The sequence below is a fragment of the Aquarana catesbeiana genome, linkage group LG07 (assembly GCF_042186555.1).
Source record: "Aquarana catesbeiana isolate 2022-GZ linkage group LG07, ASM4218655v1, whole genome shotgun sequence".
In the NCBI taxonomy this organism is placed as follows: domain Eukaryota; kingdom Metazoa; phylum Chordata; class Amphibia; order Anura; family Ranidae; genus Aquarana; species Aquarana catesbeiana.
In genome coordinates this window covers 228,193,279-228,213,038 of record NC_133330.1, presented here as the reverse complement: position 1 = coordinate 228,213,038, position 19,760 = coordinate 228,193,279, and the positions used below count along the sequence as shown (strand labels likewise).

Below are 19,760 nucleotides of genomic sequence, written 5' to 3'. Positions count from 1 at the left end.
GACCTGGGAAGCGGACACCAATTCTGGTAAACCAGTTATGCGCAAATTGTTCCTTCTCGAACGATTTTCCAAATTGAGTTTATCCCGTATATCCCTGTTTGTGGCAGTGATGCGTGCGATCGCAGCAGATGAAGCTGTGCATTCATCCTCAAGGGATGATATCCTCTCTTCCACCTGAGTGATTCACTGTGCCTGAGCTTGAATTTCTATATGGAGCTGCTCCAGTCCTCTGTGAACTGCTGCATCCACAGTGGCTGCTAATGTGGGTCCCAGCAGTGTTACCACTGCTTGTGTGATGCCAGCAGGGGAGGCAGGATCCGTACCTGCCATTTCTGGAGCCGAAGGATGCTGTGGCTGCATCTGCAGCAGCTCTGGTGTGCCTGGGGTGGCTGCCATCTTGGCTGTGGCGGCCGCTGTCTCTCCCACGGGTGGTATCATGGAGGATACCGCCCATGCATACGATCGTTCTACAAAGCGATCCATGAGTGCCCACAGTGAAGCAAGGATAAAGGGGGGGTCTCCCCAAAGCAGTAGCCGGGTTTATATGCCAGTTGTGTGAGGAGCGCTGCGGGAGCTGGAGCTATTCACCTCCTCCTCATGTGGCGCCGGAACCGGGAGTCGGACCCACCTGTCTATGGATTTCATTGTGGATTTACTCAACTCCCAGGGCAACACAATTATCCTTATGGTGGTTGACCGGTTCTCAAAAATGTCTCATTGTACTCCACTTAAGAAGTTGCCTTCTAAGGAACTGGCTTCCATTTTTGCTCGGGAGATCTTTTGCTTACATGGGCTATCCAAGGTGATTGTCTCGGACAGGGGTAGTCAGTTTGTGTCCCGGTTCTGGCCAGCCTTTCGTGCACAGTTGGGAATTCAGCTTGCTTTCACCGCTGCGTATCACCCGCAGTCTAATGGGGCTGCAGAACGAGCCAATCAGTCCTTGGAGCAATTCCTACGTTACTATATTTCTGACCATTATAACAACTGGTCAGACCTCTTACCATGGGCAGAGTTTGCTCACAATAGTGCCTTGAATTCTGCTTCCCAATTGTCCCTGTTTATGGCAAACTATGGTTTCCAACCTTCCATGTTGCCTGACTCATTCGTTCCGCAGAGTATTCCTGCATTAGAGGAGCATCTCCGTGGTCTTCGTTCCACTTGGTCACAAGTCCAGGTGGCTTTGCGACATGCTAATGACAGGTACGGACTCCATGCTGACTGCAGACACCTGCCTGCACCTTTCTACAAGGTTGGGGACGGGGTCTGGCTGTCATCTCGCAACCTCCGACTTCGTGTTCCCTCTCTGAAGTTCGCACCTCGGTTTATTGGGTCTCTCCGTGTTCTTTGCAGGATTAACCTAGTGGCTTATGCATTAAGACCTTCCTTCTAATATGCGTATCTCAAATTTATTTCATGTCTCCTTATTAAAACCTTTGGTCTGCAACCGCTTTACCACCTCAGTGCCTTCGTCCTCACCCTGTACAGGTTAAGAACCATGAGGAGTATGAGGTACAGTCCATTGTTGACTCCCGTAGGTTCCGTGTGCGCATACAGTACCTGGTGCATTGGAAAGGGTACAGTCCAGAGGAACGCTCTTGCTTCTCATCCTCAGATGTACATGCCCCTGTCCTCCTCCGTGATTTCCATAGACGTTTTCCCCTCAAGCCTGGTGGACCTCTGAGGAGGAGGGGTCATTGAGGAGGGGTACTGTCAGAGCTAGGCTCAGCCCTTCCTTCTCTGAGCTAGCCACTCAGCTGTTGGCTAATTGCCAGCTCCTATCTCTCCACAGTAACTCACCTGTTGATGATATCCTGCTCATCAGTCATGCCTACTCAAGCCATCAAGCCCAGATGATCTCTGCCTTCTACTTGGTCACATCTCTAGAGATGCTCTCCTGTGTTCCTGTTAAAGACTTGCTTGGCTGACATTCCTTCTGGCTCCAGATCCTGCTTGCTGTTCTACTATGCTCATCTCTGGCTCCCTGACATTTTGGCTTGTCTGACTATCCGTTCCAGTTCCTGAACTCTGGTTATGTTTTGACTATGTTTACTCTGTTTACCTTTTTTATTATTATTAAACAAGTGAGATTTAACTGTACTTCTGTCTGTCTGATTTGATTATTCAGAAACATACACTCAAGGAAATAAAGGATTCCTTATGGTGTGGCTTACCCCATAAGTGTCTAAAAAAAAAAAAGTCCCACAATTAAAGGTGCCACCATTCATCTACCAGGCAGGTACCCTACTGAGTCCTGAGCTCAGACAGGGCCTTTAATTTCATGCCCCTCTGGGAGTGGAAACACCTTACCTCCAAAGCATCCCCCCAGGGTCTGAAAGAGAATTCCCAGCTCAACTCACCAGCCAATCTGCTACTAATCAAATTATCCTGTCTAACAGTTTGCATTAAAAACATGGGTTTAGTTATCACACATTTGCAAATACATGCCTAAGCTGCTCCAAGGCACCCCAATATTTCTGCAGTCCTACCTTTAATTTATGAGAGCCTCCACAGTGGAAACGCATGCATTCTAATGGATATACAGAGGGCAGGTGAGCCTGGAGGTAGCCCACCCCTCCAAAGGCACAGGGGCACACTGGACACCCAGCGCATATGACTAATAAGATCCAAAACTTGCTTTGTCTCCTTTTACAAAATCATGCAAACCGCAGCATACATGTATCTCCTTGCTTTATTATCCATCAAACCATGTTTTTTTTAAAGGGTTATTTAGGGGAAACTGTACCTAAACTCCAGACAACCTTAGAAAGGCCTATACTTAATCTTATAATTCCCTCTTTTTAGGAGTAGCACAGAATTTTTAATCCAGTGCCCCCTCCCCTCTGCATTATAACACTTAGGTTCCCCCAAAGAAAGTATTGGAGTGCCATAACTTCTTATATTCCCATGACACCCAATGCTTCCTTATTCCAGTGAGAGTGACCAGACTGTAATGAACACACCTACTTGCTCATTCAACAGCATATGAAATGAACACAATATACAATTTCTGGTAAAGGATATTATTGGAAACACAGAACACTTGTACATTGCCCCAATTACTTGATTGGCAAAAGCTTACCAAGCCAGAGCTGCGTTTACTATACTGGTGAGATGTGAATCATGTAAATGGGACTAAGGAACCACAAATCAAGTTATAATAACAATTTTTGCTGTCTCTTGGATAGGGAGGCATTGTAGAAAGTGATTAAAATAATTCATGGAATTCAGTTTTAATCCTCTTACTATACCATGCTGCAAAGCAACACAGCTTGGAATCTCTTGGAATCCTGTAATTTCCAATATGCCGGCTCAGTTATTGACATGCATCCAAATGGCTTTTATCGTCTGGCTAGCGTTAGAGAATGGACATGTGCCCAGAAATAAGTATAGTCATGTTTAACTCTTTCCCAATCATATTAGTTATTTATTTCATTTAAACAAAAGATATAGGTTAATTAAATGTGTTATTCTGTTTCATTGCCTGACCTTAACCACTTGCCAACCAGCTGTCATCATGCTGCGGCAGGTCGGCACAATCCCACGAACCGTCATAGCTGTACATCAGTCCCTTTAAGAGGGACAGCAGGCGCGTGCGCCCGCTGCACAGCGAGAGTGCCAATGCTCGTGACCGGTGGTCGCGATGACCACCGGCCATGAGGGATCGCGGGCACGAGAGGCAGAACAGGGACGTGTGTGTGTAAACACACACATCCCAGTTCTGTGAGGAGAGGAGAGAGAGATTGTGAGCTCCTATGGCTGGGAACCACGATCTCTCATCTCCTATAGCCAGTCCCATCCCCCACAGTTAGAACACACACATAGGGAACACAGTTAACCCCTTGATCACCCCCTAGTGTTAACCCCTTCCTTGCCAGTGACATTTACACAGTAATCAGTGCATTTTTATAGCACTGATCGCTGTATAAATGCCAACGGTCCAAAAAATGTGTAAAAAGTGTCTGATATGTCCGCCATAATGTCGAAGTCCCGCAGATCGCTGCCATTATTAGTAAAAAAAAAAAAATAATAATAAAAAGGCCATAAATCTATCCCCTATTTTGTAGACACTATAACTTTTGCACAAACCAATCAATATACGCTTTTTGTGATTTTTATTATCAAAAATATGTAGAAGAATAAGATCGTAATTGTGTATAAACAAACCATGTTGGGCTGTCTCTTTAAATGACTCCTTCCAAAGACCCTTTCATTTACAATCACCTCTATTACAATCACCTCTATTAATTTTAACCAATTACATGCATCAAATGCTCCATATACAAGGGGTCTCTAAAATGTTTCTGCATGTTTTTATATTTAGTAGAGTTAAAAAAAGAGTGTGGAAACATTTTGAAGAACCCTCGTACACGGTGCTAAACTTTTTGAAAAAGTTGTTTCTCCTGTTTAATAACTATGTATTATATTTGTACTTATTACTGTACTTATTATGTTCATGTTTGACTAATGCTGGATGATGTCTAATGTCTCTGCATTTTGTTGCCTCTGTAGCTAATGTACTTTCTTGATATTGGACCACTACATACCTTGTAATAAAGCTTTGTTTAAAAAAAAAAGTCCAAAAACATGCAAATAACACCCCACTCCAAAGCGCCTGATTCTTCTGTGCATATAATCTTTTCCAGTGTTCCTTCACTTCCATACAGAGCTGCATACCAGATCATACAGGTAAAAGCCCACACTCAGAGGTCTAATCAGTGTTCAAAAATTTCATAAGGATCCTGATGAATGGCTGGATTGAGCAATCCTTATTCACACATCCAATATTGGTCTCCAGTAATTAATATCCCTCAGCAAGGAAGAGACATAGAATAACACTCCATAGTGTAGTAAATTCTTCCACAGATTTATTAGAAAAGGACAGATACTCACAAAGGTACAATATCATCTAGCATAACACAGAAAATGCTTTGCTCTCTCTGGCGAGTGAGATAATGTCACCTCTACACTCCGACATACATGTTTTATAACAAGGGATGTCATTCAGGGGCACAGGAGTCAGATTGGATGCAACCAGCTGAATTGTATAGTCAGATTGTAATGTGTATTGTGAGCTTTAAAGTTGCCATAGCTTCATGTTTTTGTGTGTGTTGAAAGCCTGCATGCTAAAAAATGTGTAATAGTAATGCTACATGCATGTATTACCCTTACAGAGTTCACAGCCCCCCTTCATTAACAATGTGTTTAATGTCTTCTCTCATCAGAAGGATGGCCCAGCCTTTGTTCAGAATTTATCCAGGGTGAGCATTTTCTTCCCAGACTGAGGTGCTGGCTCAGCAATGACAGTCATGTAACTCCTGGTTCTTGTGCAGTTCCTGGGTATGTTCAAAAATATTTCATACTGATCAGCCACCTGCAGTTTTCCTTTCTATTTACTGGAAATGCTTCCTCCTGCCCACAGCAGACTGATGACATAATCTGTGCCCAGGTAAAGCCAATCTCCTAGGGTTCAGTGACTGCTCTCTATGTTAAAATCTAGGGCTTTTTTGAAAAATTATAGTGTTGCTGTTGTGACACTGCAAGGCCCTGCCATGGTGTGAGAGTAGGAAAGTGATGTAAAGATGACACAGAGTTCTCAAAGTTTCAGTTTCAGAGGTTCTTGCATGTTTACCATGAGTAGAGAAAACTGTGTTGCAAGTTTGGTAGTTCTAGATCGGGGCCTGGAGTTTGAAGGTTCCAAAGTGTCTTGGGTGGGATGTAACCTTCAATCCTGTGTCCAGGTTTTCCTGGACATCTGCAGCCTGTGTGAGTACACAGGCTGCAGAGTCATTACAAGCTTGAGAATCTCTCTGGGTAGGTCTTGCCATTTGGAGATACAGCCATTGTGTGAGGATATAGCAGTGTGCTCCAACCAGGAATTGTGACCTCTTTCAGAGCTGAGATCCTATGTTGGGGGGGACTTCTTGTCCACAAGACTCGGAGAGTCAAAACAACTACGTGGGTCCAGAGAGATTGAGAAAGCTGAGCTGACTATCAAGTCCACACAGGGGGCTGGAGGGAGTCTGAGATCTATATTTATTCCAATGCCTAAATCCTACCTCCCCTAAAATCCAGATTTTATTAAATAGCTCTACAGAGTCCTGAGTTTTTGCTGTCATATATTCCATTCATCTTATATCCACGAAAACAGACACAATACCAAACAGGCAGTGTATGGGATCTAAAGGCAGGGAGACTTCTAGATTTTGACATAGTAGTTGTTGCAAGCCCAAAAAGTCTAAATTAGGGGGAACTGACAAAATTTATGAAATAAAGTTACCTTTTCTGTCTTACACCTCCAATACAACTCTGACATCTTTGGATTGTATGCATGCAGTACATCAGGAATCTCGTACCAATACATCAAATGTTTATATAAATTTTCTTTGTATATACAGTAACACAAAGAGAGGACTTGTGTCACAGATTTTAGTTCTACTGGGTAAAGAGATATTATAAGTGTTCCACTGTATAAGCAATTTATGAATCTCCTAGATCAGAGGGGGGCACTAGCTGGATATAATGTTGAATATGATTCCCTGATATGAATGCCAAGGTATTTATTAGAATGAGAACACCAATGGTAAGGGTAATTGTCGTGTAGGGATTTCAGCTGATCTAGAGCTAAATGGATGGGTTTCTGTTTTGGTAGTGTCAATTTTATAGCCTGATAAGATACTGAAGTCATTCAATAAAGCTTGTAGGTTTAGTAAGAGTGAGAAGGATATCATCAACAAACTGATTTTAGACTGAAGTTTATTTTTCACATGTTGTACTGGAATGCTGCATATGTTCATGAGAGTGCATGGCTGCAGCTAAGGGTTCCAGACACAAAACAAATAATGGAGGTAAGAGGGGACATCCCTGTTTGGTGCCATTGTACATACAAAATTAATCTGAAGTGGCATGAGGTAACTTGACCTGTACTGTGGGAACAGACTATAAAGCTGCAAGAGCTTGGAGAAAAGGGCCTTAGAATCCAAAATGCCATAATATTGAGAACATATATGGAGAGCTTAGTCTATCAAGTGCTTTTTGGATGTCCAAGCCTAATTCTAGAGCTGAAGAGTTGGACTTGGTCATCATATCAACCGAGTCAATGGTGTGCCTTGTATTATCTCCTACTTGTCTGTTAAGAACAAAACCCACCTGGTCTCTATTTATAAGATGGGGGTGTATTTAGTCGGAATTAAGCAAAGCTATGGGCCTATAATTGGCTGGGAATACAGCACATTTTCTAGGTTTCAAGATTACAGTGATATAAGTGAAGAAATTTGGAGTGAGGAGTTTCTCCTTTGAGCAAAGTGTGGTAAAGCCATAACGGAATGGGGGGGGGGGGGGCATGAAAGGATGTGTAGAAATGTCTTATAGTAGACATAAGGGAGGTGATCAGGGCCTGGTGTTTTATCCAGCAGAAGGTCTTTAATGACATCATTGAGTTCCACCATAGTAATTTCAGCATTTAAAGGGGCTATCTCTGCTGCTGTTAGTCTCTGCAATTTGAGAGTGGATATACGATACATTTAGTAAAATACTCAATTTTAAAGAGAGGATGTACATCTGTACATCTGGCCCTTCAGGTCTGGTATGGATATTAAGGGGAACCCCGCGCCAAAATTTAAAAAAAATGGCGTAGGGTCCCCCTCAAAATCCTTACCAGACCCTTTAGGTCTGGTATGGATTTTAAGGGGAACCCCGCGCCAAAATTAAAAAAAAATGTTGTAGGGTCCCCCCAAAAATCCATACCAGACCCTTATCCGAGCATGTAACCTGGCAGGCTGCAGGAAAAGAGGGGGACGAGAGAGCACCCCCCTCCTGAACCATATCAGGCCACATTCCCTCAACATTGGGAGGGTACTTTGGGGTAGCCCCCCAAAGCACCTTGTCCCCATGTTGATGGGGAGAAGGGCCTCATCCCCACAACCCTGCGGGTGGGGGCTTATCAGAATCTGGAAGCCCCCTTTAACAACAGGGCCCCCAGATCCCAGCCCCCCATGTGAATTGATAATGGGGTACAAATGTACCCCTACCATTTCACAAAAAGGTGTCAAAAAGGTTAAAAAACACAAGAGACGGTTTTTGACAAGTCCTTTATTAATTTCTTCTTCTTTCCACTTCTTCCTCCATTTTCTTTCTTCTGGTCTTTTTCGGTGTTCTTCTTCCTCCATCTTCTTCTTCTCCATCTTCTTTTTCCTCCGCTCTTCTCATCCTGCATCTTCCTCTGGCTTCTTCTCCACTCTGTCTGCACAATCCGCCTCAGTGGGAGTCTTCCACCATATGACGCTTCGGTTCTTCTGACACTTCTTATATAATGGAGGGCCACCAGGTGACCCTGCCCTCCTCTGATGCACAGGGACTTCCCTATGGCTTTCCCTGTGTTTTCAGAGGGGGTGGGGTCACCCATTTACGTAACTGGGTGACCCCGCCTCCTCTGACAACATGGGGGATGCCATAGGGAAGTCCCTGTGAAGTCCTCGTGTGCCAGAGGAGGGTGGGGTCACTGGGTTGGTGGGCCCACCCTCCGTTATATAAGAAGTGTCAGAAGAACCAAAGCATCATATGGCAGAAGACTGAGGTGGATCGTGTGGACAGAGCGGAGAAGAAGCCGGAGGAAGATACGGGATGAGAAGAGCAGAGGAAGAAGAAGATGGAGAAGAAGAAGATGGAGGAAGAAGAACACCAAAGGAAGACCAGAAGAAAGAAGATGGAAGAAGAAGCAGAAAGAAGTAGAAATTAATAAAGGACTTGTCAAATACCGTCTCTTGTGTTCTTTAACCTTTTTGACACTTTTTTGTGAAATGGTAGGGGTACACTTGGCTGGGATCTGAGGGTTAAAGGGGGCTTCCAGATTCTGATAAGCCCCCCGCCCACAGACCCCCACAACCACCAGGCAAGGGTTGTGGGGATGAGGCCTTCTCCCCATCAACATGGTGACAAGGTGCTTTGGGAGGCTACCCAAAGCATGTGGCCTTGCACGGTTCAGGAGGGGTGGGGGCGCTCTCGTCCCCCTCTATTCCTGTGACCTGCCAGGTTGCATGCTTGGATAAGGGTCTGGTATGAATTTTTGGGGGGACCCCATGCCATTTTTTTTTTTTTGGTGCAGGGTTCCCCTTAAAATCCATACCAGACCCGTCAGGTCTGGTATGGAATTTAGAGGGACCCCCATGCATTTTTTTTTTACATTTTGGTTCGGGGTTCCCCTGAGGGGAAATTCCATGCCATTTTTATCAATGAACTTTTATGTGTATTGCCGGACCGACAATTCATTATAGCCGGCGCTAGCGATAGTAGTTTTACATTACTTTTTTTCCTTTAGAAATATAATTTAGCTGTCAGACTGTGTTCTAAACACGGGAAACATGTGCCCCTTTACAGGCATACTATAGACACCCCCCAAGTACGAAATTAAAAGGAATATTACACTTTTATTGTTTCACTTTAAGCATTATTAAAATCACTGCTCCCGAAAAAACAACCATTTTTAAAAATTCTTTTTGCATTGATACATGTCCCCTGGGGCAGGACCCAGGTCCCCAAACACTTTTTATGACAATAATTTGTATATAAGCCTTTAAAATGAGCACTTTTGATTATTCATGTTCCTGTCCCATAGACTTTGATGGTGTTCGCGTGTTCAAACACATTTTTTGCCTGTTCGCATGTTCTGGATGCGAACTGAATCAGGGGGTGTTCAGCTCATCCCTAGTGTAAACACATAGATCCCGGTTCTCTCAGGGGAGAGGAGACAGGTCGTGTGTTCATACCAAGTATGAACACTGATCTCTCTCTCCTCCTAGTCAGTCCCACCCCCCACAGTTAGAAAACACCTAGGGAACACAGTTAACCCCTTGATCACCCCTAGTGTTAACCCCTTCCCTGCCAGTGACATTTATAAAGTAATCAGTGCATTTTTATAGCACTGATCACTGTATAACTGTCACTGGTCCCAAAAATGTGTCAAAAGTGTCCAATCTGTCTGCCGCAATATCGCAGTCCTGATAAAAATTGCTAATAATAATAATAATAATGCCATAAATCTATCCCCTATTTTGTAGATGCTATAAGTTTTGCGCAAGCCAATCAATATACACTTTTTGCTATTTTTTTTTACCAAAAATATGTAGACAAATACATATTGGCCTAAACTGAGGAAACTTTTTATTTTTTTTTTTAATTTGGGATATTTATTATAGCAAAGAGTAAAAGATATTGTGTTTTTTTTTCAAAATTGGCGCTCTTGTTTTGTTTATAGTGCAAAAAATTAAAACCAAAGAGGTGATCAAATACCACCAAAAGAAAGCTCTTTTTGTGGGAAAAAAGGACATCAATTTTTATTTGGGTACAGTGTTGCACAACCGCGCAATTGTCAGTTAAAGCAACGCAGTTCCGTATCACAAAAGTTGGCCTGGTCATTGAGCAGCCAAATCTTCCAGGGCTGAAGTGGTTAAAGAGAGGTTTTCTTCCTCTAAGACATGGACATATTGCATTAAATAAGCAAATTTTGGTTCAAGATGGTCAGTTTGTTTCCCCCTTAGTTCCTGGGCAATTTTGCTCACTTCTCCAGCTATAGAATGGGGTGATATTATGTAGCAGTACCTGAAGTTTCTCATCCAGAATGTCAGGTGTGAAATAGTGTATTGGTGGAGATAATGAAGGTAAAACTGGACACACATCCCCCATGGGCTCTTGGAGTACTTCTGAGTTGATCACCTATGGGTGCGTCCAGTGTAATCAAGGCTGGGGATGCTGGCCATGAGGCATATCACTCCATATTGGTAGGCTGCAGCTCCCAGAGAGGTGGTGTTGTGGGTTTCTGGTGCCATATTTTATTCATATGGAGCAGCTGGAGGCCTTCTATCAGGATCCAGGTCTCCAGAATGGAGCTTGGGTTTAAGTGTCAGCCATCTTGGGCTACCGTGCATCCACCTCCGAATCAATTATTTTTTGACAATTAGCAATATTGTTTGAATGTCAAAGGGTGCTTTCTGTTTTTTCTTCATATTTACTTTAATGCTTAAAAAAGGGTTTTAGGTGAAAAAAGAAAAATGTCACACTATTATAAAAATCATTGCCATATACTGTACACTACTGTGCAAAAGTTTTAGGCTGGTGTGAAAAAATGCTGTAAATTAGGAATGCTTTCAGAAATATAAATGTTATTGGTTTAGTTTTATCAAGTAACAAATTGGAAGGTAAATGAACAGGAGGGGGATCCAAATCAAATTAATATTGGTGTGACCACCCTTTGCCTTCACAACAGCATCAATTATTTTAGGTACATTTTCGAAGGAGCTCAGCAAATAAGTTGTTCCAAACATCTTGGAGAGCTAACCACAGATATTCTGTGGCTGTAGGCTGCCTCAAATTCATTTGGCTGTTCATGTAATCCCAGAGTAATTCAATGATGTTGGGAGTCAAACCACCACTTCCATGTTCTCCTTTATGCTGAAGATAGTTCTTAATGACATTAGCTATTTGTTTGGGGTTGCTGGCCTGCTGCAGAATAAATTTGGGGGCAATCACGGGCCTCCTTGATGGTATGGCATGATGGATAAGTATCTGCCTGTATTTCTCAGCATTGAGGACATCATTGATTCTGACAAATTCTCCATTAGCAGAAATGCAGCCCCAAACTTGCAATGAACCTCCACAATGCCTGGACTTCAGGGGACAAAACTGCCTCCTGCTACAGCCAGGTTTTTTTTTGGTCAAAATAAAGATCACTTCTGTCCAGACTTCTCTGGACAGTAGATGGATGTACCTGAGTCCCATTGGTTTCCACCAGTTCTGTGTTGATGGCAGTGCTGCACATTCTCCGATGTTAAAAGGAAGTAAGAATGATGTGCTTTTCATCTGCTGCATTAAGTTTGCTTGGCTGACAACTACGTCTACAGTCCTCAATATTGCCCATTTATTTGTCCATCTATAAAAGAGTTGAACAGTACATCTTGAAATCCCAGTCTGCTTTGAAATATTTGCCTGGAAGAGTCCTTGCTGATGCAGTATAACTAACTTGTGTCCTGTTGCTGTGCTCAGTCTTGGCATGGTGTATCGATAGCCTGTGACATGAAACTATCTTCCACAATCTCAATTTAGTAGCAGAGATTAGCTGTTCCTCACCCAGTTTTAAGCTTCCTACACAGATGTCTTTTTCAGTTAATGACTGTGTTTCAACGTGCATATGAAATTGATGATCAATAGCACTTGCTTGGCATAATTGGTTAATCAAACACCTGACTCTAATCCTACAAAATACCTGACTTTATATGCAAAGGATATAAAGTGTGCAAGTATTAGAATTGATGCTGGTTTGAACCCAAAGGGTAGTCACACCAGATATTGATTGAATTTAGATTTTTCTTCTGTTTGCTGACTTTGCATTTTGTAAATTGATAAAAAGAAACAACTAAAATCTATACATTTTTTAAAGCATTTCTTCACACCTGCCTAAAACGTTTGCACAGTACTGTATATTAAATATTCTGAAGTCGATCTATTTCATGTTAAATGCTTGTGAACATTCTATTTTAATTGCTATTTTGTAAGTATAAGGAACTATTGTGGCAACATTAACTTTTATATTGGTTTGTACATTTTGGCATCCAGTGTTTCATTCCCATGTGAGATTAGTTTGGGCAAGAATTGAATCTGAGTTGCTTTCTCCTGCAGATAATCGAACAGTGTTTTATATTAACTAGCAATGGTGTGTAACTCCAACATTATCATGCTTTCTTAATAAGTTATGTTATAAAACAGGCACAGCTCCCAGTGTGTATTCCAATTACCAGATAGTAAAAAAAATAACAAAACATTATAATCGTGATTTTTCTATTTGATTCAGAAAGTTTAGCACAGCAGGAATGTTGGCTTTCAACATAAACTGTATGTTACATCTGAAATTGGGGATTTTTTTGCCTTCCTATAATCCAAGGTTGTGGGAGTCAATGAGCACACGGAGCTGGAATTCACACTCATAGTATACATTACAAATGGTATATGCCAGGATTTCATTTTCTGTTTTATTTCATAGAATCTGTAAAATGTACATATTCTAGTTTGTGTGAGGGCATAAAAATAGAATAAATGGATCTTAATTGAAGAGATTAAGGTTGCAGATATTAGCAGGAGTTTCTGGAAAATTCATTAGGTGATGACTTTTAATGGGAATAATTGTGTTCTTAATCATAATTGTGTGGCAATTAAAAAAGCACAAAGAGGACTAATTGCAGACTAGAGGAGCCAAGCAGTTTTCAGAACTAAAGAAGAAATTGCGCTACAAAGAAAAGTAGGAAATACTCACATAATTGCTGCTGAAACTGTAAAGTGAACTGTATTATTTATTTTTGAATCTCTATTATTTAACTACATTCAGCAGATGTTGACATACTACAATGGGGTCTGTACACTTTGTAAAATGAAAGAACCTTTTGTGAAAGTTGGATTTTGCCCCCACCCACTTGAATCACCTAACCTATTATGTAGGTGTTTTAAGATTGCATGTGTAACTGTGCTGAAATCAATAAACTAGACATGAGAGCCACCCACGTGAAAAGTTAATTTAGTTCAAGTGAGTTAAGTTAATCTAGCAGTTACTAGTTAAATATTATTTCAGCCCATTTATCACAGAGAAAGAAATCATATTTTCATGGTTTACTTTTTTTTTTTTTTTTTTTTTTACATAGAGTCCAATCTTGACTGTCAAACTAATATTTTGTTATGGTGCTTTCTTTTTTCAGAAGCATGTATAGCTTTTAAGTTGTGTTCCTATAAACTTGTGCTGCCACTCAAACGAGCACTGCAATCTGCTTTTTCCTGTTAAGCAAACCCACATCTTGCATTATCTTTAACACATAACATGCCTTCCTCTGGATCAACTGTAGATATAGGATTGTGTATATAAGATTGTATGATTTATTTTTTTTTTAAGATTTTTTTCCCTTTTATTGGTTGAACTAGATGTTTTTTTTTTTTTTTTTTCAACCAGTCTAATTATGTAACTATGTTACATATCTAGAACCATTTGCAGAGGAGACTTTTGTTGGAGTTCTCATGCTGTTGTGAGGAATGCAGCAAGTTTAGGAAAGCTCCTTTAGCCCCAGTTCACACAGAACTGTGTCGGAAACCTGTGATCCATGTGAGTTTCCCACACCACACTCAAATCACACTGCCCTTGCAATCTGCAGTAGGTGTCAGTGCACTGTTAATGACACCCCAAATGCATTTTCCAAGCACAGTGCATTTTCTGCATCAGATGACATAGTACAAAACTATTATGTGATCCGGTCGCAGTGTATTTCTAAAATTGGTGAATGCACTACTTGGGTGTGATGCAGTGCCATTTGAGCCCATTCCAAATTAATGGGCTCAAATAGCACTACACTGAATCACATGTTAATTGCACAGGGTGAGGTGCGATTCATAGTGTGAACCAGGGCTTAATGTTCACGACAAAGCCGATCCCTGTTAACTGATTGCTTCAGCTTTCTCTAGACAGGGTCCCTTGCTGCATGTAGCAATGAATATAATGTAGAGTGAGAAAACATAAGAGTTGTACTCCCAGATACTGGTGTCATGAAGCCAGGTTGTTAACAGTGAAACCTTTGAGCTAGTTGGATTTTGTATACCATGGGTGGCTGAAAGGAACTCCAGAAAGCCAAGAAGTATTCAGTATTGGGAAGAGTCAGTAGTGTACCATCTTGACACTACTTATCCTAACACTGCTGAAAACCTGCGACAAAGTGAAAAACAAAGTTGGATTTTAACAAAACTCATTGAAGATACTTACCTACTTTAATTAGTTAGAAATATAGGTCATTCTAGTAGGTTTTTGAAAGAATACTAAGTGCAAAGGGCTGACTGGTATAATCAAATGAACTGTGTTCCGGTAAGAAATGATTAATCCCTTTATCAACCCTCACCAGTATACCACTACACATTAAAGGGTCACCGCAATATACCAGAACAGCCCTGCAACACCAGCTGTGAGTATGTAAGCATGCCTGGAATTTTACTTCAAGGACCATGCAGGCTTCTAGATAAAGAGTTAATTACTCTAACAGAGGGACCAAACCTGGTATAAGTGTGCCATATATCCATATCTTGAAAATAAATCTATCCCTCCTGTTGAGTTTGCTTGTCAATTTAGAAATTAAAAAGGGGTTCCTTAGGTCTCCAATATTAATTACCACATACTGTACAGGTGGCATAGCTTCCTGAGGATGTTGTATAGATGAAACACATAGAGGCAGGACTTCTAGTAGTTACTTCCAGTTATGTCAGTAATATGTTTTCCAGTAATGGGAGCACATGCCGGCTCCAGGTGAGAGCCAAATTAACAGTAGGCAGATTCTTTTAGTGCCAAGTTGGCCATATACATTTGTGAGTGAGATATCTACTCTTGTTTTATGTAGGAATATTGATTAATAAGAACTACACAGTGAGAGTTTTTTGTTGATATTTATGAATCCTTTGGTGGCATGGTGAGGAGGAGAGATTCTGGGAGGCATGGTGAGCAGATAGAGAGCCAAGTACCATGGAATCTGGCATATTTGGAGTAAAAAAAACATTTTTAGTAAAACAAAGCACATATTAACATGTTTATTATACTAAGGGCCATGATGGTCTGGTGAGTCAGCATTTCTCTTTATTAAACACACTGGGGGGAATGCGGTTTAACAGTGGTGGAGGAGAATGAAGAATAATTAATTTAGAAGATATTACAGGACTTTTGTGCTGCACGTGATATTACAGGACTTTTTATGTTGCACAATCGACACGTGAAGATTTATGCAGTACACTGTATATAATTCCTTTGTATTACGTGTTCTTATTAGAATTTTCTTTCTTGTTTTGTTCGTATTTTTGCACTTATTGGTAGCTATAATTATAAAAACTGTGTCTAGTACTAAAGTGTAGGGATTACACTTTCAAAGGGACTGCTGGCATCACACACAAAGGGGATTAATTTAAGGAGTGCAGGGTACATTTTTAATTTATTGGAAACCTACATTTTTGAAAAAAGTATATATAAAAACATAGAAACCAAAAATAAATATGTTTCCAAAGCCACTCCTTATTTATCAAAAACAGCTATTCTGTAATAATTTACCATCATGTTTAGAATGGCTCTGTTTAAAACTATATAACAATATACAGTACATACAGCATATACCGTATATTATTGAAACCTGTATGCAATGCTTGTATATCAGTATATACCAAGAGACACACTCTATAACATACTTGATTTACACAGACTTATAAAAATGCAAGCAATTATATGTGAATATTTAGACCCCTTTCACAGTTTTCAGGTGTTTTAGAGCTAGAAATAGCATCTGTAAAGCGCCTGGAAACTGCCTTCCATTCATTGCAACCCGGCAGTGTGCTTGTGGGACATTAGAAAAAGTCCTGCAAGCAGCATCTTTGGGGCATTTTGGGAGCCCTGCATACGCGCCTGCCCATTGCAATAAATGGGCAGTGCTTCAGAAGCGCCTGAAAAGCGATTCGGAAGCGCCGCAACATGGGAGTTTTTAACCCCTTCTTTGGGGTTAAAAGCACCCTGCTAGCGGTCAAAAAGCAACACAAAAGTACCACTTAAACAGAGGTAAAGCGCCGCTAAAACAGGCAGCACTTTACCGCTAATGGCTGGTGCTTTCAGTGTGAAAGCAGCCTTAATGCACATTTAAATCACAGTATCCGGATCAAATATTCCAAAACCTTTCTCTGCAAACAAAAATACTCCAAAACCTATGCTAGTCTGGGGGGGGATAAGAGTGTCCCTATGCAAGAAACTAATGGTATCATGTATATATTTGTATGTATATACTGTATATATAGTATTTGTAATCCAAAAAAAGATCAGTTTGTAAATTCAGCACACATCAAACTGTCGGGTGCATATTATTGTTAAACAAGCTAAAGTATAACATATAAGTATAAGCCGATAAGTGTAAGGCTGGCCAGAGGCTAGCCTGTATTTGTGGGAGGAGTTTGAGAGGGCTATTTAACCCTCCTCCTCTGTCAGGGCTGGGTTGTTGGAGGTTCTGGGTGGACGCACGTCACTTCCGGCCTCTTTACAGAGCGGCGGTCAGCCGCAGTTATGGTGTCGGTTCCTCTCCCGGGCACCATCGGGGACCACCCGGTCCCTCCACTGTCATCCCTGGGTTCCACCAGCATCATGGGGGCCCCTTACAGCCCCATGCTCCATCCAGCATTGTGGGGGCGGCACCCGCCCGCTTATCCAGGCCCTCCTGGGGGGTCAGTCCATCCATTCTCCATGGCTCCTTGTGTGGCCAGCATGCCGCCCGCCCGCTTCTCCTGGCGCTCATGGCGGGGGTCCATCGGTTCCTCTCCTGGGCACCATCGGGTACCACCCAGTCCCTCCACTGTCATCCCTGGGTTCCACCAGCATCGTGGGGGCCCCTTACAGCCCCATGCTCCATCCAGCATCATGGAGGGGGCTGCCCGCCCGCTTCTCCTGGCCCTCCTGGGGAGGTCAGTCCATCCATTCTCCATGGCTCCTTGTGTGGCCAGCGTGCCTCCCGCCCGCCTGCTTCTCCTGGCGCTCATGGCAGGGGGGCGTCCGTCCTTCCATCCTCCCTACAGCCCCATGTGGCCAGCTGCAGCCCGCCCACTTCTCTCGGCACATATGCGGGGGGAGCCGGGGGCTGTCCTTCCATCCTCCCCACAGCTCTATGTGGCAGCGTGCAGCTCGCCCGCTTCTCCCGGTGCTCGAGCGGGGGGGCCATCTTTCCCCCCACAGCTCCATGTGGCAGTGCGCAGCCCGCCCACTTCTCCTGGCGCTCATGCGGGGGGGCCATCTTTCCACCTCAGCTCCATGTGGCAGCGTGCAGCCCGACCGTTTCTCCCGGCACTCATGCCGAGGGTGGCATCCTTCCTCCCACAGCTCCAGGTGGCTAGCATGTAGCCCGCCCGATTCTCCCAGCGCTCATGGGGGGGCGTCCGTTCATCCATCCTCTACTCACCCACTTCCCCAGGGCTCCATTTGGCCAGGGTGCCACCCACCTGGTTCCCATGGTGTTGGGGGAGGTCTCGTCTGTCCATCCTCCACCTTCACTGGATTCAATCCCGAATGGTGGGGGGCGCCGCTCACTTCTCCCTCATCCCTGTGTTTCCTGCCAGTGCTGGGGGGCCGGCCACCTGCTTCTCCTGGGGGGAGAGGGGGGGAGGGCGTCTGTTCGTCCATCTTCCACCCACCCACTTGCCACTCTCCCGTCAGTTCACCTCCCTGGAACTCACACCGTGCATCATGGAGGAATCGCCCGCACGCTTCCCGGTTCTCATGGGGGGGAGCGCTCACCCGCCTGCTCACCTCCCGGTACTCACGTGGGGCATCATGGGGGGGAGATCCCCGCATGCCTCCCGGGCATCCACCGCTTCAGTCACAAGTGTTTCGTCATGGCGTTTTGGCCCAAGGATTCTGTCATAGCGTTACGGCCCCATGATTTCTGTCATAGCGTTCCGGCCCCAGGTTTCTGTCACAGCGTTTCTATCTAGGCGTTTAGTGTCAGCATTTTTCTATCATAGTGCTCCTGTTGTAGCGTTTTCTGCCTCAGCAGTTCTGTCACAGCATTCTCCCCCAGCATTTCTGTCAGGGTGTTCTGCACCAGTATTTCTATCATAGCGTTTCTGCCCCAGCATTTCTGTCATCACGTTTGGTCCTGCATTTCTGTCATGGCGTTTCTGCCCCAGCGTTTTTGTCGTCATGTTCAGCCCTGCATTTCTGTCAGCGTTTATGCCTCAGCATTTCTGTCATAACATTCAGCATTTCTGTCTTAGCGTACTGCCCTAGCATTCCTGCCATAGTTTTCTGCCCCAGCATTTTCCATCATAAGCGTTCTGCCCCGGCATTTCTGTCTCAGCGTTTTTGTCATAGCGTTTCTGCCCCAGCATTTCTGTCACAGCATTCTGCCCCAGCATTTCTGTCTTAGTAATCTGCCCCAGCATTTCTGTCTTAGCGTTCTGCCCCAGAATTTCTGTCACAGCATTTTCCATCATAAGCGTTCTGCCCCGGCATTTCTGTCTCAGCGTTTTTGTCATAGCGTTTCTGCCCCAGCATTTCTGTCACAACGTTTCTGCCCGTGCATTTCTGTCATAGTGTTCTGCCCCAGCATTTCTGTCATAGCATTTCTGCCCCAGGATTTCTGTCACAGCATTTCTGCCCAGGATTTCTGTGATAGCATTTCTGTCCTGGATTTCTGTCACAGCGTTTCTGCCCAAGATTTCAGTTATAGCATTTCTGCCCCGGATTTCTGTCATGGTGTCCTTCTGTCATGGCGTCCTTCTGTCATGGCGGCATTCTGCCCCAGCATTTCTGGCTTGGAGTTCAGTCTCAGCTTTTCTGTCTTAGTGTTTCTGCCCTAGGATTTCTGTCATTACATTTCTGCCTAAGCGTTTCTGCCCCAGGATTTATGTCATTACATTTCTGCCTTAGCGTTCTGTCATAGCATTTCTGCCCCAGGATTTCTGTCATGGCATTTCTGCCTCTGCGTTTCTGCCCCAGGATTTCTGTCTTTGCTTTTCTGTCTCAGCGTTCTGTCATAGCATTTTTGCCCCAGGATTTCTGTCATTACATTTCTGCCCCTGGATTTCAGTCTCAGCATTTCTGTCATTACACTCTGCCCAGGGTTTCGGTTCTCATGTTCCTGCCTCAGCTTTCCGTTTCAGCATTTCTGTCGTAGGGTTTTTCTGTCAACATTGCTGTCCATGCGCTTCTGCCCCAAGATTTCTGTCATAGCGTC

General features: G+C 43.4%; 1 protein-coding gene across 4 annotated transcripts in view; it reads left to right on the top strand.

The window, feature by feature from the left end:
* Window positions 1-19,760, top strand: part of DPYD (dihydropyrimidine dehydrogenase) — a 2,813,802-nt gene that overhangs the window by 537,990 nt on the left and 2,256,052 nt on the right. For 2 of the 4 annotated variants that reach the window (XM_073593091.1, XM_073593089.1), the window contains exon 4: window positions 5,223-5,258. The exons of 1 other annotated variant lie outside the window; for it this stretch is intronic. In XM_073593091.1, the coding sequence (XP_073449192.1) occupies window positions 5,223-5,258 (36 nt within the window). Of the gene's footprint in view, window positions 1-5,222; window positions 5,338-19,760 lie in introns of all 4 variants that reach the window. One more of the 4 variants, XM_073593093.1, reaches the window with a different exon arrangement.